The sequence below is a fragment of the Schistosoma haematobium genome, chromosome ZW (genome assembly GCF_000699445.3).
Source record: "Schistosoma haematobium chromosome ZW, whole genome shotgun sequence".
Lineage (NCBI taxonomy): Eukaryota > Metazoa > Platyhelminthes > Trematoda > Strigeidida > Schistosomatidae > Schistosoma > Schistosoma haematobium.
The window spans coordinates 85,640,343-85,666,672 of NC_067195.1; the positions used below are offsets into that span (position 1 = coordinate 85,640,343).

General features: G+C 36.1%; 1 protein-coding gene across 1 annotated transcript in view; it reads left to right on the forward strand.

The window, feature by feature from the left end:
* MS3_00010517 (uncharacterized protein) overlaps positions 1–26,330 on the forward strand; it is a gene marked incomplete at its 3' end in the record, with an annotated part of 72,341 nt that overhangs the window by 711 nt on the left and 45,300 nt on the right. The window contains exons 5-10 of the mRNA XM_051218893.1: positions 4,153–4,285; positions 5,287–5,385; positions 8,228–8,283; positions 10,296–10,469; positions 14,115–14,196; positions 25,261–25,333. Coding sequence (XP_051072742.1) covers positions 4,153–4,285; positions 5,287–5,385; positions 8,228–8,283; positions 10,296–10,469; positions 14,115–14,196; positions 25,261–25,333 — 617 coding nt within the window. The remainder of the gene's footprint in view (positions 1–4,152; positions 4,286–5,286; positions 5,386–8,227; positions 8,284–10,295; positions 10,470–14,114; positions 14,197–25,260; positions 25,334–26,330) is intronic.

Genomic DNA, 26,330 nt, shown 5'->3' on the forward strand with positions numbered 1-26,330 from the left:
ACGTCGGAGCAAAAGGTTTTTTAGGCGTCTAATTTGTACCCCACTATTAGCCCATTTAGCGAGCTTCTGCCCTTCTCAAGATTGTGGTGGACAAGATATATGACTTCAGAAATAATCAGTCTTCAGTGATAAGGATAGGAGGTCTATCGATCTATATTAATCGTTGCAGTTTTTCACACTGTGGAGGTCCAACCTCGTTTTAAATATATCAGCAAAAGGTGCTGATATTACCTGTTCCGGTAGAGAGTTCCAGTAATTCACTACTCGGTGCGAGAAACGAAACTCCAGACGTAAACGATTTGATCTCGGTTTTTGAACTTTCTTCGAATGTCCTCTCAAATGATCGATCCTAGACAGAAGCAAGAGGTAATACATGTTAATATCAAGGTCATCGTTCAGTATACGATAAGCCAATATTAGATCACCCCGTATTCTACGGTAAGATAACGGAAATAAGTTAAGGTGTCTCAGTCTGTCTTCATAAGATAGGTCAGATAGACCTTGTACCATCTTAGTACCTCGTCTTTGAACTCTTTCCGGTATATCTGCTTCGTACTTGAAACAGGGACACGCTGCTTGAATCCCGTATTCTAAATGTGGTCGCACATAAATCGGGTATAGTAATCAAAACATTTCATCGTCTAAATACTGGAAAGACCTACGAATTGACCATAATACCCTATAGCCTTTCGCAGTAGCAGCTTTACAGTGACTAGTGGTTTTGAGATCATTGCTTAATATGACTCCTAAATCTTTATAGTTTCTTACTTTGAGTAGCACGAATTCACGTAGTGTATAGTGATACGATTCATCAGAGTTATTTAACTGCATCATTACACTCTTATTAGGATTTACTTCTAGTGACCACATGTCCAACCATGCCACCAATGAGCTAAGATCATCCTGTAATACTATTCTACCTGATATACTGTGTATGGGTCTCCAAATCTTTATGTCATCAGAGAAGAGTAGAATGGATGATTTTGTTATAGTTGGCAATTCACTTACATAAAGCAAAAAGAGAAGAAGACTGAGGAATGTACCTTGGGGAACTTCACTTTTTACAGGCACCCACGGGAAGAGAGCTCCGTCAAACCCTGCTCTTTGTCTCTTGTCATGAAGAAAGTTACTTATCTACCTATGACTGTAAAATTGATTCCAAAACGTTCCATTTTGAATTTAAGACCAGAGTGGGAAACCTTATCGAAGGTCTTACTTAGATCTATGGAAATCACATCCACAGGAACATTCCAATCTTTTGCAGCAGTCCAATCTTCTCTTGCAACGAAAAGATTTGTCGGGCAAGATAGGCCTTTCCGAAAACCATGTTGCGCCCTGGAGAAAAGATTATGCCCTTCAACATAGTTTAGGACGGATATCCGAATGATTTTCTCCATCAGTTTTACAACTGCACTAGTTAAGCTAACGGGTCTATGGTTACTTACTAAATTCTACTCTCAGCCCTATACACCGAACTTATTATAGCGTCTTTCCAGTCTGTGGGCAGTCTGGACTGTCTCAGAGACATGTCAAACAGTATCGCCAAAGGTTCAGCAATTACATCTGATATGGCTTTCATAATCCTAGGATGAATATCATCAGGACCACTCGACTTATCAGGTTTGAGATGTTGAAGTATCCTTAAGACAGGGTCCATCAGCAAGCCGTCACAATCACAATGAATCGTTGGTCGTTCTTCATTATTGACAGAAAACACTTTGCTAAAATATTCCGATAAAGCTTCAGGTTTTTCGGTATCATTTCTTGCCAAGATTAAAGGATATTCTTGTATCAAAGGTGGTGGAATTCCATCGCTTCTCTGAGTTTGCCTTTTTATATACGGGAATAACCGTTTCAGACTATATCTAGAATTCCTAACCAATTGTTTTTCATATGATCGTCTAGTCTTACTTATTAACGCTTTACAAGCATTGCTAATCTTACAATAACTGGATCTGTATTGTTCTAAGTCAGTGTAGATAAACATATTCCAGTACTTTTTCCTTTTTCTAAGAAGTTTTCTGACGGGTTTAGTTATCTATGGTGGACTTTATCCGGTCTACGCGGTATCAGGTATGGTATGAGCGAGGATGTAACTAAACTAAGCTTGCTTTTAAATACAGACCATGTTTCTTCAACTGATAAGCTAGTATCTACAGACCAATCAGTTTTAGCAACGCACTTCTGGATGGCTGATATGTTAGCTTTCCATATATTTGGGCGGGGTGTAACCTGATCGTATATCATGGCCCTAGTTCTAAACGTGAATGATAAAACAGAGTGATCGCTATTCGCTAACGGTGGAAGAATATTTAGGTCGACAGTATTGTCAATCTCATGAGTGATTACCAAGTCTAACAGAGAAGAACCTTGGTTTGCACCAAAACGTGTGGGTTTGGATAGATGCTGTACTAACGCATGCTTTATTATTGTTATCAGGAACCTACTATCAAATGAGTTTATATATTCCTCCGTGGTCATCACAGTCCAACTAATATCAGGTGTATTAAAGTCTCCTGATATCAAGCATATGTTATTTGCACTCTATAGCTGGAGTGCTCCAAAATAAAGTCATCAGCTAAGCGAATTCGGATGCGATAGATGGTACCGAGTATAAGATTATTAAAGAAAAAGATCAGAGGCATCTGACGATATGCCGAAATATAAAATATGCTCAAGGAAAAATATGAGACGTTACTTAAATTTTAGCAGAAGGCGTGTTCGGGTTCGTCTTTTGAGCTTGTGATCCACAATTATAAGTAGTCAATCTTCCAAAGTATGATCAATATAATTTTAGATATGTATCTAGATTCATCAAGCAATGAGGATATCAATGTGATTTGTAAACATAGACGATGAATATGCTAGTGTCCTATTATCGTGATAGCTGATAAATGGGAACGAGAAGCATGTGTGTTCAATAGTGTATTTGTGAGTGATAAACAATGTATCATTTCTGTACTATATCATTCTATGCAATCTTTCTTTTATATATTACCACCATTGAGTTTAATGCTCCTATGAATTCGGTGTTCATGTTGCTGTGCTAATGCAGTATGGCAACTTGGATCGATGCACATATGTGCCTGGCTCTACTTTGTAGCTGACTAACTGAATATTACCTTGAATCTTCTATCCTCTACCATTTAAATTCAATTATAAAATGATTTGTTAGGACGTATTTTCACCTTTATTCCATTTGTTTTGATGATTTGAATATTTTATCATGTTACATCCAAAGTTTGTTCGCATTCCGATGTCCGTTAATCTAGACACATATATTTCAGCTGCAGGGTATTGTGTCCAAACTCAACTATAACCTTTAAGCACTTCTCTTTTTTAGATATTTTTGGAGATTAGTTATTTTTTGTAAGGGAAATGTGCCAGTTACCACTCTTGCTAGCAATTATATACTGAAGTATGCACTAAGCTAGTTTTTTTAAGCATTCCAGCTTGTGGTATGTATTGAAACAGGTTCAAAGTTGATGTAATTTGATGAATAACTAGTATCTCAAAGTGGATGAGTTGTTGTGAAAGTGGTTCGAGCCTTAGAAACAACAAAATGTATTTCTTAAAATGTATGGTGGAGTCATACTAATTTGCCTTAAATTCCAAACACTTCAATGTCGGACCTATTCATCTTCTCAATATACATGACTTGTTAGTAACACTTTTCATAGTTACGCGAAGTATATTCAGTTGAACGTTTTCTATGAGTTTCAAAAATTCGATTGAAGATAAGGGTTTTCAGGCTAAAAACTAAAGTTTAACTAACCTTAATATCTATCTTTCAGGCTCATTTATCATTGGCTATCTCGATTTTTATATTTCACTTCTACTGGCTTCATATTTGATCTCCGTTACCTTTCTAATTTAAACTGTCATGATAATAATTTATCGGATTTTTATATCATTCATTCATTTAATAATTGAATTCATGAGTCGATTGAAAACCTGGAAGCAATGGACGACCCTTTCGTCCTATTCACAGACTCATCACTAGCGTGCATCCACGACCCCTCTCACAGACTATGAACCCAGAACCTTCGGTCTTACACACGAACCTTTAACCTTAAGACTTCTGAACTGGCATCCAATAATGCTAATGTTTAACTTCAATCGATTCATTAATTTTCAAACTTTTCTATTTAGACTTCATGAATTAAAGTCAAATGAAGAAAATAGTGTTACACTTGAAGCTTTAAATAACTGCTTAGATAATAAAGCAAATAAACAAATATTTTTGAATCAAAAAATTGAAGAAATTGAAATGACTGAATTGAAGGTAATTCGATGTTATTATTATTATTATTAGCGGCTTTATTCAATATTGAATTGTTGGTATAATATAGAATTTTCAGTAAAAAGTATTTCAAGAAATTTATGTTCCCTATTTCTTGACCGATCATGAAGATAAATATTGAGTGATCGCCAGTTAGATGTTAACAGTCCAGGAATCATCGGCATCTGAATAATGTATATTCTTTTCGCTACATATTGCCAAAAACCATCATGTTTCTGATTAGGCTCTTTTGTAAATTGTACAAATGCACCTGAATAGTTTATGCGACTAATAGGCATGATGATATATTAAAACACAAAAAATTAGATAACTTGTTGAAATATGTAGATAACAGGAACAGATAGCTCAGTTATTCAGGCAGGCCTCCATTATTCAACTTTTGTAAACAGATACCATTTTAAGCAAAGATGGATGATGACTAGCAGTGGAATCCAGTTTGACGCGTGTTTCGTCCTATTTGGGACTCGTCAGCTGGATGTACCTGCATCTCAGAGTTGATGTGCACTCTGCGACTCGAACTCAGTACCTTTCGCTTCAAACGCTATCGCGTTATCCACTTAGCTACTGAGTCCTGATAGCCACTTGCTTGTGCGATGGAGTGAAGTTTAAATTTAATCCGTAGTGTTTTTTTGAATCTTCCCATTGGTTTTTAGGACTGCAATTGATCAGTCTCATGTTGGCATATGTGCAACCTATGCGGATTGCCTCGATATAGCCTTAATTGATAGGACTTAGTAGCTCAATGGAGAACGCGATAGCGTTTGAAGCGAACGGTACTGGATTCGAGTCCCGGAGTACAGATAAACTCTGGGATGCAGGTATATCCTGCTGACGAGTCTCAAATAGGACAAAACGCGCGTCCTGGATTGCACTGCTAGCCACTATCCATCTTTGTTTAGTCTTCTTTTGTTAATATTTACATTTCAATGATTAGTAATTATAAATAGACCTGTTATCTGAAAAAAAACATTACTTTTGGACAGGTGAAAGAAACTCAAAAGATGTTGGACGATTTAAATACAGAAATAACAGAAGAACGTAGAAATGCAGTAAGAAAAGTTATCAAATTGGAAGAAGAAACGGTAAACATTGTCTTTTTAATTTTGTTTGACCATATTTACTACTTACTAGTTTTAAAGTAACCAGATTATATTAGAAAAGAAATGTCACCATTATAGGTAAGCTGAAAATTCCTGAAGTCAGAATGAAGTGACTGTTTGATACTGATATAACTTCTAGTAATTTTTACCGAGCAGTTAATCTATACATACGGAAGAACTTCGAGTTTACTCAAACTTTGAAGTAGGTTATTTCACTCACTAATAAAGGAATTTAAAAAATCAAGGAACGTGATATTGGAAACCAAAGTGTTTGTTTTACCATCAAACTGATGATGCTTTATGCTTTTAAATATTCCCACTGAAATATTAACATTACACTATTAACAAAGTACACTTAAGCAAATTGTGTGATTTCTAGGTTTCTTTCTATTTCACAGAAAAGAATTTGTTCCTAATGTTCAGTATTTAGCGTGTGTGATCTAAATTGACGAGAGTTATTCTAGTTTGTTACTTACTTACTTATGCCTGTTACTCCTCGTGAAGGAACATAAGCTGCTCACCAGCATTCTCCATTCAACCTTTTCCTGGGCAATCCTTTCCAGCTGTTTCCAGTTGTTATTCATCCTTTTGCATATCTGATTCCATTTCTCGACGTAATATGTTCTTTAGCCTTCCACTTTTCCGTTTCCTTTCAGGATTCCAAGTTAGGGCTTGCCTCGTGATGCAGTTTGATGATTTGCGTAATGTATGTCTTATCAATTTCCATCGTCTTTCACTAATTTCCTCTTCATCTGAAAGTTGGTGTGTTCTCTCCTACAGGAGGCTGTTGAGGCCTACTGATGCAGAGACTGCTGCTACACTGGCTGTCTTTATCTGCATTTGTTCATGTGTATGCGATAGGAGGGCTAACTCATCTGCGAAGTCCAAATCGTCTAATTGATTCTGAGCCGTCCATTGTATGCCGTGTTTTCCCTCAGATGTCGAGGTCTTCATAATCCAGTCGACCACCAGAAGAAAGAGGAAGGGAGAGAGTAAACAGCCTTGTCTGACTCCGGTCCTTACTAGGAGTGCATCTGTCAGCTGTCCTCCATGCACGACTTTGCACTATAGTCTGTCGTATGAGTCCCGGATAATATTGAAAATCTTCCAAGGAACGCCGTAGTGTCGAAGAAGTCTCCATCATGTTCTCCTATCTACACTGTCAAACGCTTTCTCATAATCAATGAAGTTGATATACAGTGACAAGTTCCATTCAACTGATTGTTCGACGATGATCCGTAGCGTCGCAATTTGGTCAGTGCACGACCGATCCTTACGGAATCCAGCTTGTTGATCTCGAAGTTGGGGGTCTACTGCATCTTTCATCCGGTTAAGCAACACTCTGTTGAAGACTTTCCCTGGTATTGACAGTAGTGTAATGCCTCTGTAGTTTTCACATTTGCTCAGATCTCCTTTCTTTGGAATCTTGACGAGGTGCCCTTCTTTCCAGTCCATCGGTACTTGTTCCTCCTCGTAAATCTTTTTGAATAGAAGGTAAAGCATGTTTGTAGTTACTTCGATGTCTGACTTCAGTGCTTCAGCTGGTATATTGTCGGGTCCTGCTGCTTTCCCGCTTCTGATTTGTCTGACGGCCATTCTGATTTCTTCCGTAGTTGGTGGATTGACATCTATAGGAAGATCTGTGTGTGCTGCTTCGATGTCCGGTGGATTCATTGGAGCCGACATAGTCAAGAGTTCCTCGAAGTATTCTACCCATCTGTCCCGCTATTGTTGAATTTTAGTGATTGGCTTGCCTTCTTTGTCCTTGACCGGTCTCTCTGGTTTACTATATTCCCCTGCTAGTTTCTTCGTTGTATCGTAAAGCTGTTTCATATTTCCTTCTCTTGCTGCTTTTTCCGCCGTCGTTGCTAGTTCTTCCCCGTATTTCTGCTTGTCGGCTTTAATGCTCCTCTTCACTTGCTTGTTTGCTCCTGTGTACTCAGCTTGTTCTTGGTCTTTCTCTGCACGTGATCGGCTGTTGTTTTTCCCTTCTTTGATCCTGTCCAGTGTTTTTATAGAGATCCATTCCTTATGATGATGCTTCTTTAGGCCCACAACCTCTTGACACGTTGAAGTTAAAGCTTCTTTGATACCTTTCCAGGTTTTCGCCATAGTAGTTTCTTCTTCCTTCAGTATATCTTGTAAGGCTTGGAATTCGTTGAAATTTTTAGTATCTCGAAGGAAGGCCTTATCGAATCTTTGTAGTGTTGTTGGTCCAGTTGTCCAGTTCTTCTTTAACTTCAGTTTTAAATTGGCCGTAACTAGGTGGTGATCTGAAGCTATGTCAGCTCCTCTCCTGGTTCTCATATCTTCCGTTGTCCTTCGGAATATTTTATTGATGCGAATATGATCTATCTGGTTCTCTGTGATGTGGTCCTCACGCTGGTTTATAATCCTCATTTAGCCCTAGTATGTAGGTGGACATTCTCAAAGTCTCTTTAGCGTTGCTCAAAGGTCGTCCATAAATTAGTGTCACCGAGATTACATTTTGTGATATATTTTTTTATTTTTAAAAAAATGACCACATGTTCTTTGGTTTCCGTTTAGTTAAATCAAAACCCTAACCTTTATATAATTTCACTAATTTGAGAATTAACATTTTTCATGGACTATTCTAAAGATGATGGAGAAGATTTGTAGCTCAGGTGGATGATTTTGATGGAGTTCCTGTTCTCTGAGCTGAATGGTTTAGTCGTGAAGCTTTCATCTTTCTTCTGGACGACAACATCAACACCATCCAGCTCAGAGAACGAAACTCCATCAAAAACAGGATTATCTTTAAAGATTGCATTTTATTAAGGTGTAATTTTTTTCTTATTTACAGAAAAAACTGAAAAAAGCGCTCAGTGTTCAACATGAAAAAAACAGAACATTAGAAATGTAGGTAAACGTCTAATAGATTTTGTTAAAGATGATGGTAAAGATTTGTAACTGAGGTGGATGATTTCGATGGAGTTTTGTTTTCTAAGTTGGATGGTTTGATCGTGGAGTTTTCATCGTTCTTCCGAACAACATCGTCAGTACAAAATTTAAGTAGAATTGAAGTGTTCGAATTTCTCCACAAATGACTTACAGCTTGTTCTGTAGACCTCGATGTTGATTGGTTCTTGTCGACTTTAGACTTCTTTGCTTTGGTTGTATCTTCGATTGGTTTGATTTTTGTTCCTATGTTTGTGCATAATTTCCCTGATTGGATAATAAATTGGATCGATTTCAATGTGCTTGTTGATTGTTGATTGATGAGTCTCAAACATTTTAGATTGTTCTTTATTCAAGATATCAACACTTTTCCAGTCGAATGTGTGCCCGCAGTTGTTCACGTGCATTGATATGAGTGAGATGTCATGGTGTTTGACTTCTAACTGATGTTCATGCAGGAGAAGACAAGTAATGCGTCCGCTTTGTACGACTGAAAAAATGTAGAAATCTTCGATGAAGGTAATTCTAAAAACACCAGATAATTTTTAAATGTTTGGCACTCAGATCAATCAGCAATCAACAAACACATTTAAATCGATCCAATTTCTAAACCAATCAGAAAAGTTATGGAAAAACTATAGGACCAAGAATCAAATCAATGGAACATACAACCAAGATAAAGAAGTAAACAATGACAGGTTAAATGTCAACAATAATAAATCGACATCGAGGTCTACAGGACAAGCTGTGAGCCATATGTGGAGAAGTTCGAACATTTCACTTCTACCTGAAGTGTGAGCTGATGAGATCGTTCAGAAGAACGATGCAAGCTCCACGACCAAACCATCTAGCTCAGAGAACAAAAACTCCATCAAAATATTTTTTTTAAACTTGGAAAGTGTACATTTTAATCCTGTTTATGGACTCACTCATTCGACTCGCACGCTCATTCACCTTCCCGCTTGCTTTTCGGCACTACTCTTTCATGCTTGTTTAACATACCTGTAATTTTGCTTATCTGTGCATGATGCAATAATAAACGTAATCAACACTTCGTATTCACCTTCTGATTAATACACCACTAGAGCATTATCTAGTGACGATTATTAGGACGAACTATATACGAAGCTTAATGATTCTATTGAATATCAACCATTACAATCTACTTAACGTCTTCCACTTTAAATAATTAGCCTTATAAAAATCAAGCTCTTATTCTCTTGGTTCTCTATATCTGTAAACATTTTGAGTATTTGTGTAGCTACATTGATCAATGCTGTCATGATGATATTTATGCGTATCTTGTTTAATATACTCTCAAAAGAAGTTACTTAACTTAACAATGAAATGTTTGGAAGCGTAGATTGATGAATCTTGTATAATTTATTTATTTATTTGAACACATATATATTGGTACGAGAGGGCACCAAAAATATATATAATGCTCTCAAATGCCCTGGTATGGCCAAGAGTGAGATGGGCCTTCTCTCCCTCTCGAAATGTTCTCACACTACCACGCGTATATAGCCTCTGCCAGGGAAGTCCCACTCACTGCTTTCTCGTGGTGAGGTGTTGTTTACGAAAATGAGAGGACGAAAAGTGAATGTCCGGTGCTTTAACCGGATCCCAAACCAATGGTGCACATGGGCTCCAGTACCCTGAGGGAATAAATGGTGTATGAATCAATCGTTGGTCACCGGCTACCATGGGACTGCATCTTCGGACGATGCTCCATTGCCTTGTAGATCAGACGTTTAGGTCAAAGGCTCCGGGTGTGGCCCCCTAAGATAACCACCTACTTCGGTCTGGGCACCCGGACAATATCGCAGCCCACACACAAATCAAATGAAAATGACAACATTTACTGAAAAATCTTGTATAATACTGATTAATATTATGGTTACTTTCTTCATCACTATCATCAGCTTCATTATAATCATTATTGTTCACTTCACAATTTTGTATTTTAATAGACCACATAAAGAAGTTAGTGAAGTATTACGTTGTAAAAGATTTGAAGAATTCTCATTATCAAATAGTGTTGATGAATTATACAATAATATTCATGAATGTAAAATACGAAAATCGTCTTTATTAAATACAATTCAAAAGAAAGAAATTGAAATTAAAGCAGCTGAAGAAAAACGGTTAGTTAATTGTGTGTAGTGATTGATACTATATCAAACTCATATGGGTTATTCTAGCTTCTAAACAGACCAATTTAAGATGAAATGGTCATCCAGTGCTTTCAGATTTCCAATGGTGGTCTAGTTTCAATTGATTCATGATCTCAACCATTGAAATTATTCATTCTTCTTGAGTCAAATGTTGATCGGTAAAACTATCATTTATGGACGACCTTTTATTGACCTTGAAAGTGTTCACCTAATAACTAGGATCAAATGAAGGTTATAAACCAGTGTGACGAATTCGAACTATGATTTACAGTTGATGGTCAGGGTTATAAATTAGATTTACGGTTTTCATCACGAACTGACATCAGCTATAATACCAAAACTTTATTTAGCCAGATGGGTGAGTGAATTTCGCGTCAAAATTCGAGATCTGTCATCTTATACCTGATTTGTTCGTCCATAAATTACAGTCTCGTCTGTTAACCTTCTTAATTATTTGCTTATCAACTTTGAGTGTTTTTCTGTGAGCTTATGTGTGTACATTGCTTATCTTATTCATCATCTGTCTTTAATGTACTTTTACTTGACTATAAATATCGATTCAAACTTGATTAAATCGAGTTGGCTCACATGCCTTCTCTGATTTCGTTTCGTACTCACTTCTTTGCTTCGTTCCCCTGATTGTCTGTCTGGGTCAACAAGTGTACGTAATATACCGATTCAAACTCCATTCTTGTACTTGACTTATCTAATTCCGTTATACACTAAAGCGATTTAAGTCGATAATTATGTACAAGGGTTGGTGGTATGTATGTTTCGATAGAAATCATAGGATATAACTGGAGTCAGATATTGGGCCACAAAAGTTGATAGTACATTATTTCATCCTGACTACCCATTTATCTTTCTTATAGTTAACAACCCGGATTGATCTTTTTTAAACAGCTTCTGATGATCAAGAAGCAGTGGACAACAGTTTCTTCTTGTTCATGGACTCTTCGCCAATGGGCATCCACAGCTTCTCTATAGGAGATCAAGGCTTAGGTCCTTCGGTTCCACGCGCAAACGTCTGACCTTTAGATCAATGAGCCAGCATACAGTGGCTTACATGTTTAGCTTTGATGGATTTTTAATATTGAGCAACCATCTCCCAATGTTACTTGATGGGTAACTGCCTCGTACTCGACATGGATTGACTCTACTGATCACGGTTTCTCACTAGGATTCCGGAATCACCTCTCGAAATTAGTCACTAGTGAGCACATGATCATTAATTACCATAGGGGATCTGTAGAGATTTCTATCTTTTTTACAGTTAAAACTTAGGCCTGATCTTTGTTTGCATTTATGAGGGAGACCAATAGTCCTAGGATCAACCACTGGTGGTGGGATCACAGACTCATACTTCTGTGAAGTCTCATACTACGACGAAACAACTTTCTAGTATCACTTAATCTTAAACAGATCAGTCCGAAATGCTAACTATAAAAATCCAAAGATCTACATGAACTCCCTATCGTAATCAACCGATTAACGTTTTAATTAATCTTGGATCAAAAATTTGTTGATGGATAGATATAAATACATGGAGTGTGTCAAAATTGGCTGATTGTTTTGTCGCTCACTCTACAATGGTGTCAAAACAGGTTGGGGTCATTCTTACGATGAATTGTTTTATATTGAGTCAGTTAAGTGTAGATGTAGTTGTGTGATAAACTGATAAAGTTAAAAAACCCCCCACCAATTTAGTTCTTTTTTCCTGATGTTAGATATCTGATGATAAACACTGAAACCATTAATCTCTGGATAACTAGTGGATTAGTTGAAGTTTGACATTAACATTGTTGGATGCTGGCTCAGTGATCTACAGGTGAAGCGTTCGTGCGTAAGACCGATAGGTTCTGGGTTCGAATCCCATGAGCGAGATCGTGGATGCTCACTAGTGAGGAGTCTCGTACTAGGACGAAACGGTTATCCAATGCGGTGATCTGCCGTTCATCGATCACATGATCTTAATCAAAAAAATTAGTCCAGGGTTTGACTCACTGAACTGTAATAGCTGACTCATTTTACTTCATTCATAGAATATTTAGTTCCATTGTCTAGTTAATGCACAGTTATTTCATTTCACTTTGATACCTATCAACATTGAACATACCTGACTATACATAGGACTGAATAAAGAAATCCAAATATTCCTGTCTTTTGACTGTTATCCAAACATTTCTAATCTGTGCTTAGAACAATGCTGAAAGAGATAGAAATTTCTATTAAGTAACCTTATTAAGATAAGATTTAAAGACTTACACTATCGAAATTTACACTGCAGCGGTAAGTAAATCCCCAAAATAAATAGCTCTGGAAGTTTTCGACATTGGATGCTGACCAAATTATTTTTAATGGACTCGCCTAGCTGAGGGAGCTCGGTCTTGCATCCGCACCAGATCACGAGTGGGAATGCCGTGCTCAAAAACTCCTGCAATCGCTAGCCAGATTAGATCAGACGATCCTCGATATATTGATAGCTTATCAAATATATCTTCGGACCTCCTCGCTTCTGTCTTTTGAGTTCACTTGGTGGGTATGATTCATATTACAAGGTGTTACTGGTTGAAGCGTTGTCAAACTCCGAATACCTGTGGCATCTTCAAAATCTTAAGTTTTTCTTCAAATCAACAAGATTAAAAGAAACTTAAAAGAGGATAATCAGAATAATGGCATTCATTATAAATACAAAATATGTTCGATGTACTTTTGAAGGATTTTAAGTTGTAGTGGTAATTACGATAACATACAGCTACTGTAGTAAAATACAACCTTCCACACTTTCCACCATCTTTAAATTTGTAACAAATTACTTGTAATCGTTTAGTGTAATCACTGAGTAATTACCCTACTTTTAACTTCATTCACTACATGAATAACTATTAATCATTACTAACTCATTTACTAAGTGGGGTATAAATATAGATATGCATATCAATTGAAGTCTTGGATTTTTGTTTTAAAATGATATTTTCTTTGAACGATTGAATTACCCTAAAATATTTCATCGTAAATTAGTAGTTGAATCCATGAAACAACTGAAACTAGACCACCATGAAAAATCTGGAAGCACTGGAAGGCTGTTTAGTCCTAGTACGAGACTCCTCAAAAGTGCGCATCGAAGACCCTGCTCGCGGGATTCAAACCCAGAACCTATAGGTCTCGTATGCGGACGTTTAACCTGTAGACCATTGGTCCGGCATGTAACGGTGTTAATGTCTAACTTTAGCCAATTCACGAAATTGAGCCACCGTCCACCATTGTCTTCAGTGAGATACTGTTTCACAACAGACCCGGTTTAATTCCACTGGTCACTGCTTCTCACTAGAACTATAGAAAATCTATCTTGAAGCTAGTCACTAGTGAGCACATGATTCTTACCAGAATGAACAGGGATCGTGAATGCGCACTTCTGAAGAGTCCTATATTAGGACGAAGCAACCATCCAATGCTTCCAGATTCTCCATGATGGTCTTTAGTTGCTTCATGAGTTCAACTATTAAATTACTATAATCTTTACGGAACCCCAATCTAATTGTAAATAATTATTCTATTTCTTTCATTTAATTTCTATATTATTTCTATAACTGTTAAGTTATTTACTGATTTCAGTGATTTCATACAACAATCATTAAATAAAATGTTAGAAGAACATGAAGAAAGTTTAGAAAATATAAGAAAAGAATTGAAAAAAGTACGTTATAAATTATTCTTCTTCTTCTCCTTCTCCTCCTTCTCCTTCTCCTCCTTCTCCTCTTCCTCCTCCCCCTCCCCCTCCTCCTTCTCCTCCTCCTCCTCCTCCTTCTTCTTCTTCTTCTTCCTATTATTATTATTATTATTATTATTATTATTATTATTATTGGCCTTATTTAATATTATAACTTTTGGTAAAATATAGAATTAATATCGGAAGGGGTTTTTGGGCATTATAGTAATTTTAATAGCTGAGATCATGAGTTAATTGAAGCTAGACCACCATGGAAAACCTGGAAGTACTGGACGGCTATTTCGTTTTAGTAACTCACTGAAGACAATAATGAACGGTTGCTCAATTTTGTGAATTGGTTAAAGTTATACATCAACATGGTTAGATGCCGGATCAGTGGTCTACAGTGTCCCCAGGTTTTCCACAGTGGTCTAGCTTCAAATGACTCATGATCTCAACTATTTAAATACAGAATTCTCAGCACAAATTAATTTCAACAAGTTTCCGTTCCTTACTTCTTAGTCGATCCTGAAGACAAGTATTGAGTGATCTCCAGTTAGATTCTAGCAGTTTAGGAATCGACATCTGACTAATGTTCATTATATTCAATGCATATTGCCAGCCATCACGATATCTCTGACTGTACTTTTTTGTAAGTTGTATCGAGAAAGGTCGTAAACTTTTCACAAACGCACCTGAATAGATTGTGCAATTAATTGACATAATGATCTGTTAAAACAAACTAGGAAACAGATAACCTGTCGATATATCTGGATAACAGGCGCAGGTAATCCAGATATTCAAGCAGGCCGCCTAGTTAATCCCAAAATAGTTTCCACATATATTTTTCTTAAAATAGAATAATCAGAATACATATATGATCGTGAATGCGCACTGCTGAGAAGTCTCGCACTAGGATGAAACGACCATCCAATGCTTTAAGGTTTTCCATAGTAGTGTAGCTTCAACTGACTCATGATCTCAACTACTGATATTACTATAATATCCATAAAACACCCCTTCTGACACATATGTTTGCTCGGTTTGAAAGCTGATCAAATACTGACTAATTTATGGTGAACTTCCATGAATTATTCACTAATAACATTAATTAATCCACCTATTGATTCGGGGGTTTTCTGTTTTGAATTTCCATTATTTTATGATGAATGAGTAGTTAAGGCACTGAAGGTTCCACTAATCATTTGATCAAATAATTTTAGAATATTTGAATTATGATCAGTAGTGAATGACCACTACATCCTATTTAAGACTTATCATCTGTATTTATTCGAATCTTATAATTCACAATTCAAATATGATAAATAGGTAATGTCGAGGCATCTCTTACATGATTGTTCGAGAGATCCCGAAAACTTCTCGTAATAAGACAAGCAAGGCTTTGAAAACATTGAAAAACATCTTATCCAATCAGCGTTCAGTAGGAGTTTGTGAAAAGTCACATGTAAAGTTTCTGACTGACTGATTACTATACTGCTACTATGTTTAGTGGCGTTCCAGAATTCTCGAGAAACCCAAAGACATCTAAAATACTATAAAAACATTAGATTTTCTGCACATAAACGATTCTTTGGAGTAAGGTATTTCTTGCATATTTCCTACCTTTTCTCTCGTGTTCAAGTTGTTGTGTAGATCTATGCCTGAGAGTTACTAGAAGAGCTTAGAAACTAAATCTAGCATTCAATTAGAAAGACTTATCAATGATGCCTTATGTGTCAGAAAAGAGTAATCGTAGGAATCTTCTACAAACCTTACATATAACTAACAATCTTCATTGGTTTAATAAAGCCAAACTTTGTGAATTTGGTTCCAAGTGTTTTGTTTACTTAGTTGTTATAAAGTAAATTTGATTTTGTTGTATTTCAAGTGATTCAAAACTGAAATGCTCTTCATAGTTTCCAAGAAAATTTTTGAACGGTTTCAATGTTTATCTTAAGATGTAAGACCGGGTTTGAAGCGGAGATATTTTTATCTACTACAACTCTATTAACTGAGTAGGTATGTAAGGGAACGACTCGAAACTAGTCTTAGTGGTGTTGATATATTCAACATTTATCGTATCTTAGATCCTAAGTTTAAATATACGTACATGGAGAAGATTTGTAGCTCAGGTGGATGATTTTGGTGGAGTTTTGTTCTTTGAGCTGGATGGTTTAGTTTTCGGAATGACATCATCAGCACAAACTTCAGGTAGAAGTGAAATGTTCTAATTTCTCAACATGTGGCTCACAGCTTGTCCTGTACACCTCGATGTTGATTAGACAGGACAAGCTGTAAGCCACATGTAGAGGAATTAGAACATTTCACTTCTACCTGAAGTTTGTGTTGATGATGTCTTTCAGAAGGACGATGAAAGCTCCACGACCAAACCATCCAACTCAGAGAACAAAACTCTACCAAAATATACGTACGTGCATATCTTCATTTTGTTCCTTCTTTACAAATCATATTCTTTATGTTTAGTCTTTTTTATTATCATTGTTATTCCCACTACATTGACTCTTTCATTGTTCATCTTGATCTGTTGGAATGGTGTAACAACTTGGTTGGATGGATATTTATTCCATGCTCTGACCTTATGGTGGTGTTGGGATATTCAGAAAAATATCCCTAAAACAATTATCCGGTTAAGTCTAATGCTACCCTTGAATGTTAAATGGTGTCATTTTCCTATTGGTTGTTTCCCTACTGATCAATGTTTATTCCGCGTGTCATTTTCCCATTGGTCAATACTATTTTACTGTCATTTTTCGATTGGTCAATATTTATAGTAATCCTAACTGTATAAATAGGCATTTGTTTATAAATCATGATTCTGCTCCTGACCCCATAAACAATTTCTCATCTACGGTTCGTGTCCTGATATATTGGAGATTGAGTACAGTATTGGGGTCGTACTGGGATAACTGAAGCTGGTCAATCGGTAGAATTTAGAGTAGCCACCTCGCGATTCACAATAGGTAGTTAAAGGAATTCTTTTGTTTTTCATTTCGAATATAGTAATGGAACCAATATCTAAATATAGTGTATCGTAATTCAGTAAAAATGTAACATTTGTACATGAGTTCATAACTAGCATGCAATTAAGCAAGGAAAATACATTAGGAAACTTGCGTTTATTAATTTAGTATGAAGATGAACGTGTAGTGGCTGGTCCTATGTGTAACCCACATCGCTTATTCTAGCTTCCAGACAAGCCAGTTTATCCATTCTTACCAAGCTACATTTTGACCATGTTAATGATTCGCTTATCACATTTAACTGTTTTTATATGAGAGTATGTGTGGGCACTGCATATCTCATTCATCATATGTCTGTAACCTATTTTTATCTGGCTATAAATATTGATTAACACTTGATTAAAGGGAGTCAGCTCATATGCCTTCTCTACTGCGCGTCTTTTCCTTTCGCTTCGCTATCTCTTTCTTCTCTTCATTTGCTGCGATTCTCTGATTGTCCGTTCCGACCAACGAGTGTACAAAATATACATATTCAAACATCCATTCACGTATTTGTTTTATTTAATTCTGTTATACACTAAAGCGGGTTAAGCCGATAATAATAAACGAGAATAATTAGGATGTATATTTCAACAGCAATCATTCATTGGAGTCAGATCCCAGGTCACTAAAAACGTATTCAATAAGATGATTTAAAATATTAGGTATAGAAACTGTTATCCCATATACTGATCTTTGGATGGTGAAAATCAGTAATTAACTATTGAACATGAAGCAACAGATACTGTGGTGTGTGCTACTTATATTGACATAAGTAGTATAGGATGTTAGTCGTGAACAGAAGGTCTGGCAGCAGAGAGACAAGAGGATCAAACAGTAAAGAATGAAAACAGAATGCAATTTGTATAAAAATGCAAGAACAATGAAGTCTGAGTCATTTTGCAAATTCAGTATTTACTTTATGATTGTTAGATTTTATTAACAAGTCCTGTAATTTTGTGTTAAATACATTCGATTGTTCCCTACTGGTGTTCGTGTTCACTACAATACAACTTAGTAACTATTGAAGGAGAGATTTCCTTTCTATCACAGACTGCTTTTAATCAGATTGAATAGAGTATTTTGTGCTTCTTTTCATCTATCGTATCATTTGGCAAAGCTAACATCTGTGATAGCTACTATGTATTCATGAAATAGTTGAAAAAGTATGGTTTATTTCAAATAAAAAATAAATTATCGAGTAGTATTAGTGAGAATAAACAATCAAATCCATGGTTTATATATGAGAGATAATAGAAATAAGAGATAGATAGTGATTTACTGTACATGAATGAAGCCACAGGGGTTAGGGTTACCAATATCAAAGTGAGAATCTTCAATACGAATATCAAGGCAGTTCTACTGTACGGAGCTGAAACTTGGAGAACTACAACAACCATTATCAAGAAGGTACAAGTATTTATAAACAGCTGTCTACGCAAGATACTCAACATCCATTGGTCGGATACCATCAGCAACAGTCTTTTGTGGGAGAGAACAAGCCAGCTTCCAGCTGAAGAGGAAATCAGGAAAAGACGATGGAAATGGATAGGAGATACATTACGCAAATCATCAAACTGCATCACGAGGCAAGCCCTAACATGGAATCTTGAAGGAAAGCAGAAAAGAGGAAGGCCAAATAACACGTTACGTCGGGAAATGAAAGCAGATATGGAAAGGATGAATAACAACTGGAAAGAGCTGGAAAGGATTGCCCAGGAAAAGGTTGGATGGAGAAAGCTGGTGAGCGGCCTATGTTCCTTCACGAGGAGTAACAGGCATAAGTAAGGGGTTAGGGTCACATAAATTAGATATTAGAGGAAATAATGCTTCTTACTTATTGCTTTCAACTAACATACAGATTTACATGTATTAGTTGTTTGGATCTTCCAATTAATGTTGATGAGTAGGATTGATCAATATCTTTTGGTGTATGTGCATCCTGTGTAGATTGCCTCAATATTGTAACTAAGTCACAAGCATTTTAAAGCATAGATTGATTGTGGTTACTTATAAATAACATACAGACTGTTGGTCCTTCAAGGTTGTCCACTATCTCCATTTTTGTTCAACTTCATTATAGACTTACTGATGGAAATAAAATTCTCGTCAACTGAATTGTTGGGCATTGATCTCTTTCCACGAGGTTCAGTTATCGACTTAGAATACGTAGATGACATAGTCCTGTTTGGTGAAGACGCTGATGAAATTCAGAGTCTCCGAGTAGAATTGAGCAACAATACCAGCATGTTTGGGATGACCATTAAGAGTTGAAGATATTCGTAAGCTACTAGTATTTGATCACAGATGACTTAGAAATATTGCTGGCATTTGCTGAGATAACCGAATAAGTAATAGTGAGGTTAGACGCAGGGTATTGAGGAACGATGGTAAATCAATTGATGAGGTTGTGAATCTTCATCGACTGAGATGGTTGAGCAACATGTTTCGTATGCCTGAACACTGATAACCACAACGCGCAATACTGACTAGTGTGGGAGACGGCTGGAAGAAAGTTAGGAGCGGCCAAACCGAAACCTGGCATCAGTACTTGAAGTCACTAACTTCTAATCTGAGGCATGTTGGTAGATGCAGACTACTTGATTGGGGTCCGCGTGACTATCGTAACTAATGGTTAGAGAGTGTGTGTGACATGGCTGAAAATCGATCACAATGGCGTGGGTGTATACACTCTCTGTCTTCCGTTAAACCATGACATTAAAATTGCTTTGTATCTTTCTTTCTACCAACTAATTCTTTCTTCCTATACTATATCCTTATATGCAATCTTTCTTTTATATATTACCACCATTGAATTAAGTACTTTTATGAATTTGGTGTTCATCTTGTTGTGCTAATGGGGTGTGGCAACTTAGACCGATGGATATATGTGCCTGGTCCTACATTGTAGCTGTCTAACTGATAATCTTACACAAGCACTTAATTATTAATTACATTAACCAATGCTGAATAAGTAAATTACATGATCCAACTAGGATGAACACATTGACTTCATAAATTTTTCTTTTCTGTCAGTCACTTTCACTTTCTTGTTGACAACTTTTCATAGATTGAAGAATCACAAAAGACTTCAATCACAAATATTGAAGCATATGAAAAGAAAAAGAGATTTTAAAAGCCGGTTAGTTTAAATGAAGCAAAATGTTTTTTGTTTGTTTTTTTAACCAAATTTATCTAACTCTTTGATGGAGTTTTATTCTCTACGCTGAATGGTTTGGTCGTGGAGCTTTCGTCGTTCTTCTGAACGACATCATATAAGTACAAACGTCACGGTAGATTATCATAAGACTTTCATAATATTGGTATCCTTCAAATTTTTATTATTATGTAAGTACTACTTATATGTGACTAATTATATTTGAAATATTCTCAGCGATTGAAATTTAAATAATTCCAACGTTTTGTCCAGCTAACTTGTCTGGACTTCTTCAGGGTAATAATCAAAATATAATTTTCACATATAATGACTTCTCTATACTCGGCGCCCGATTTCTGTCAAACTATTCGTTCTAATCTTGACGAATATTCGTATTAACTACTACTTAGTTTATTAGAATTTATATCTTTATAGATTGTTTAAATTGTATTTAGTTTCTGTAAATAACTAACTTTACTGTGATTAGTAGGGTTAAATCATACAGGGATTGAAATAAATATAACTGATTGAATTGATGATCATTTGAATGATCTTTCTAAATTCATGAAGTTCAACTATTTTGGTTATGAATTATTGGTGTCAGTTAGTCAACAACAACCTAGAACTTCATACGTACGTACATCAGTTCGAATTGCTATACCACTTTAGCATATAGATACAATTTTCCATTCAAATCCTACAGTGGTAGAGGTAGTAAAAGTAGAGGCAGTAATTGGAAACACTAGGGATTGAAGATGTTATTCAAAGAGTATAATACAGTGAAATAAACTTGAAAAGAGAAAAAGAAAGGGACATAAAGAATTTAGAAGATTAGAATTTGGGAGAACACAAAGAGTAGATGCACCTGCGCTATTGCAAACGATTTTGAGCCCTATCACTCAAGGTCTCTAACCATCGGTTGCAATCGTCTCGTGAATCTCAACCAGGTATTCTACACCTACCAACATGGCTCAGTTCAATTGTCAATGACTCGATGAATTTGTGCCATGTTTTGGTCTAGCCGCCCTTAGCTCTCCTCCAAATTACTCCTACACCATTATTGATTAGACAGGACAAGCTGTAAGCCACATGTAGAGGAATTAGAACATTTCACTTCTACCTGAAGTTTGTGTTGATGATGTCTTTCAGAAGGACGATGAAAGCTCCACGACCAAACCATCCAACTCAGAGAACAAAACTCTACCAAAATATACGTACGTGCATATCTTCATTTTGTTCCTTCTTTACAAATCATATTCTTTATGTTTAGTCTTTTTATTATCATTGTTATTCCCACTACATTGACTCTTTCATTGTTCATCTTGATCTGTTGGAATGGTGTAACAACTTGGTTGGATGGATATTTATTCCATGCTCTGACCTTATGGTGGTGTTGGGATATTCAGAAAAATATCCCTAAAACAATTATCCGGTTAAGTCTAATGCTACCCTTGAATGTTAAATGGTGTCATTTTCCTATTGGTTGTTTCCCTACTGATCAATGTTTATTCCGCGTGTCATTTTCCCATTGGTCAATACTATTTTACTGTCATTTTTCGATTGGTCAATATTTATAGTAATCCTAACTGTATAAATAGGCATTTGTTTATAAATCATGATTCTGCTCCTGACCCCATAAACAATTTCTCATCTACGGTTCGTGTCCTGATATATTGGAGATTGAGTACAGTATTGGGGTCGTACTGGGATAACTGAAGCTGGTCAATCGGTAGAATTTAGAGTAGCCACCTCGCGATTCACAATAGGTAGTTAAAGGAATTCTTTTGTTTTTCATTTCGAATATAGTAATGGAACCAATATCTAAATATAGTGTATCGTAATTCAGTAAAAATGTAACATTTGTACATGAGTTCATAACTAGCATGCAATTAAGCAAGGAAAATACATTAGGAAACTTGCGTTTATTAATTTAGTATGAAGATGAACGTGTAGTGGCTGGTCCTATGTGTAACCCACATCGCTTATTCTAGCTTCCAGACAAGCCAGTTTATCCATTCTTACCAAGCTACATTTTGACCATGTTAATGATTCGCTTATCACATTTAACTGTTTTTATATGAGAGTATGTGTGGGCACTGCATATCTCATTCATCATATGTCTGTAACCTATTTTTATCTGGCTATAAATATTGATTAACACTTGATTAAAGGGAGTCAGCTCATATGCCTTCTCTACTGCGCGTCTTTTCCTTTCGCTTCGCTATCTCTTTCTTCTCTTCATTTGCTGCGATTCTCTGATTGTCCGTTCCGACCAACGAGTGTACAAAATATACATATTCAAACATCCATTCACGTATTTGTTTTATTTAATTCTGTTATACACTAAAGCGGGTTAAGCCGATAATAATAAACGAGAATAATTAGGATGTATATTTCAACAGCAATCATTCATTGGAGTCAGATCCCAGGTCACTAAAAACGTATTCAATAAGATGATTTAAAATATTAGGTATAGAAACTGTTATCCCATATACTGATCTTTGGATGGTGAAAATCAGTAATTAACTATTGAACATGAAGCAACAGATACTGTGGTGTGTGCTACTTATATTGACATAAGTAGTATAGGATGTTAGTCGTGAACAGAAGGTCTGGCAGCAGAGAGACAAGAGGATCAAACAGTAAAGAATGAAAACAGAATGCAATTTGTATAAAAATGCAAGAACAATGAAGTCTGAGTCATTTTGCAAATTCAGTATTTACTTTATGATTGTTAGATTTTATTAACAAGTCCTGTAATTTTGTGTTAAATACATTCGATTGTTCCCTACTGGTGTTCGTGTTCACTACAATACAACTTAGTAACTATTGAAGGAGAGATTTCCTTTCTATCACAGACTGCTTTTAATCAGATTGAATAGAGTATTTTGTGCTTCTTTTCATCTATCGTATCATTTGGCAAAGCTAACATCTGTGATAGCTACTATGTATTCATGAAATAGTTGAAAAAGTATGGTTTATTTCAAATAAAAAATAAATTATCGAGTAGTATTAGTGAGAATAAACAATCAAATCCATGGTTTATATATGAGAGATAATAGAAATAAGAGATAGATAGTGATTTACTGTACATGAATGAAGCCACAGGGGTTAGGGTTACCAATATCAAAGTGAGAATCTTCAATACGAATATCAAGGCAGTTCTACTGTACGGAGCTGAAACTTGGAGAACTACAACAACCATTATCAAGAAGGTACAAGTATTTATAAACAGCTGTCTACGCAAGATACTCAACATCCATTGGTCGGATACCATCAGCAACAGTCTTTTGTGGGAGAGAACAAGCCAGCTTCCAGCTGAAGAGGAAATCAGGAAAAGACGATGGAAATGGATAGGAGATACATTACGCAAATCATCAAACTGCATCACGAGGCAAGCCCTAACATGGAATCTTGAAGGAAAGCAGAAAAGAGGAAGGCCAAATAACACGTTACGTCGGGAAATGAAAGCAGATATGGAAAGGATGAATAACAACTGGAAAGAGCTGGAAAGGATTGCCCAGGAAAAGGTTGGATGGAGAAAGCTGGTGAGCGGCCTATGTTCCTTCACGAGGAGTAACAGGCATAAGTAAGGGGTTAGGGTCACATAAATTAGATATTAGAGGAAATAATGCTTCTTACTTATTGCTTTCAACTAACATACAGATTTACATGTATTAGTTGTTTGGATCTTCCAATTAATGTTGATGAGTAGGATTGATCAATATCTTTTGGTGTATGTGCATCCTGTGTAGATTGCCTCAATATTGTAACTAAGTCACAAGCATTTTAAAGCATAGATTGATTGTGGTTACTTATAAATAACATACAGACTGTTGGTCCTTCAAGGTTGTCCACTATCTCCATTTTTGTTCAACTTCATTATAGACTTACTGATGGAAATAAAATTCTCGTCAACTGAATTGTTGGGCATTGATCTCTTTCCACGAGGTTCAGTTATCGACTTAGAATACGTAGATGACATAGTCCTGTTTGGTGAAGACGCTGATGAAATTCAGAGTCTCCGAGTAGAATTGAGCAACAATACCAGCATGTTTGGGATGACCATTAAGAGTTGAAGATATTCGTAAGCTACTAGTATTTGATCACAGATGACTTAGAAATATTGCTGGCATTTGCTGAGATAACCGAATAAGTAATAGTGAGGTTAGACGCAGGGTATTGAGGAACGATGGTAAATCAATTGATGAGGTTGTGAATCTTCATCGACTGAGATGGTTGAGCAACATGTTTCGTATGCCTGAACACTGATAACCACAACGCGCAATACTGACTAGTGTGGGAGACGGCTGGAAGAAAGTTAGGAGCGGCCAAACCGAAACCTGGCATCAGTACTTGAAGTCACTAACTTCTAATCTGAGGCATGTTGGTAGATGCAGACTACTTGATTGGGGTCCGCGTGACTATCGTAACTAATGGTTAGAGAGTGTGTGTGACATGGCTGAAAATCGATCACAATGGCGTGGGTGTATACACTCTCTGTCTTCCGTTAAACCATGACATTAAAATTGCTTTGTATCTTTCTTTCTACCAACTAATTCTTTCTTCCTATACTATATCCTTATATGCAATCTTTCTTTTATATATTACCACCATTGAATTAAGTACTTTTATGAATTTGGTGTTCATCTTGTTGTGCTAATGGGGTGTGGCAACTTAGACCGATGGATATATGTGCCTGGTCCTACATTGTAGCTGTCTAACTGATAATCTTACACAAGCACTTAATTATTAATTACATTAACCAATGCTGAATAAGTAAATTACATGATCCAACTAGGATGAACACATTGACTTCATAAATTTTTCTTTTCTGTCAGTCACTTTCACTTTCTTGTTGACAACTTTTCATAGATTGAAGAATCACAAAAGACTTCAATCACAAATATTGAAGCATATGAAAAGAAAAAAGAGATTTTAAAAGCCGGTTAGTTTAAATGAAGCAAAATGTTTTTTGTTTGTTTTTTTTAACCAAATTTATCTAACTCTTTGATGGAGTTTTATTCTCTACGCTGAATGGTTTGGTCGTGGAGCTTTCGTCGTTCTTCTGAACGACATCATATAAGTACAAACGTCACGGTAGATTATCATAAGACTTTCATAATATTGGTATCCTTCAAATTTTTATTATTATGTAAGTACTACTTATATGTGACTAATTATATTTGAAATATTCTCAGCGATTGAAATTTAAATAATTCCAACGTTTTGTCCAGCTAACTTGTCTGGACTTCTTCAGGGTAATAATCAAAATATAATTTTCACATATAATGACTTCTCTATACTCGGCGCCCGATTTCTGTCAAACTATTCGTTCTAATCTTGACGAATATTCGTATTAACTACTACTTAGTTTATTAGAATTTATATCTTTATAGATTGTTTAAATTGTATTTAGTTTCTGTAAATAACTAACTTTACTGTGATTAGTAGGGTTAAATCATACAGGGATTGAAATAAATATAACTGATTGAATTGATGATCATTTGAATGATCTTTCTAAATTCATGAAGTTCAACTATTTTGGTTATGAATTATTGGTGTCAGTTAGTCAACAACAACCTAGAACTTCATACGTACGTACATCAGTTCGAATTGCTATACCACTTTAGCATATAGATACAATTTTCCATTCAAATCCTACAGTGGTAGAGGTAGTAAAAGTAGAGGCAGTAATTGGAAACACTAGGGATTGAAGATGTTATTCAAAGAGTATAATACAGTGAAATAAACTTGAAAAGAGAAAAAAGAAAGGGACATAAAGAATTTAGAAGATTAGAATTTGGGAGAACACAAAGAGTAGATGCACCTGCGCTATTGCAAACGATTTTGAGCCCTATCACTCAAGGTCTCTAACCATCGGTTGCAATCGTCTCGTGAATCTCAACCAGGTATTCTACACCTACCAACATGGCTCAGTTCAA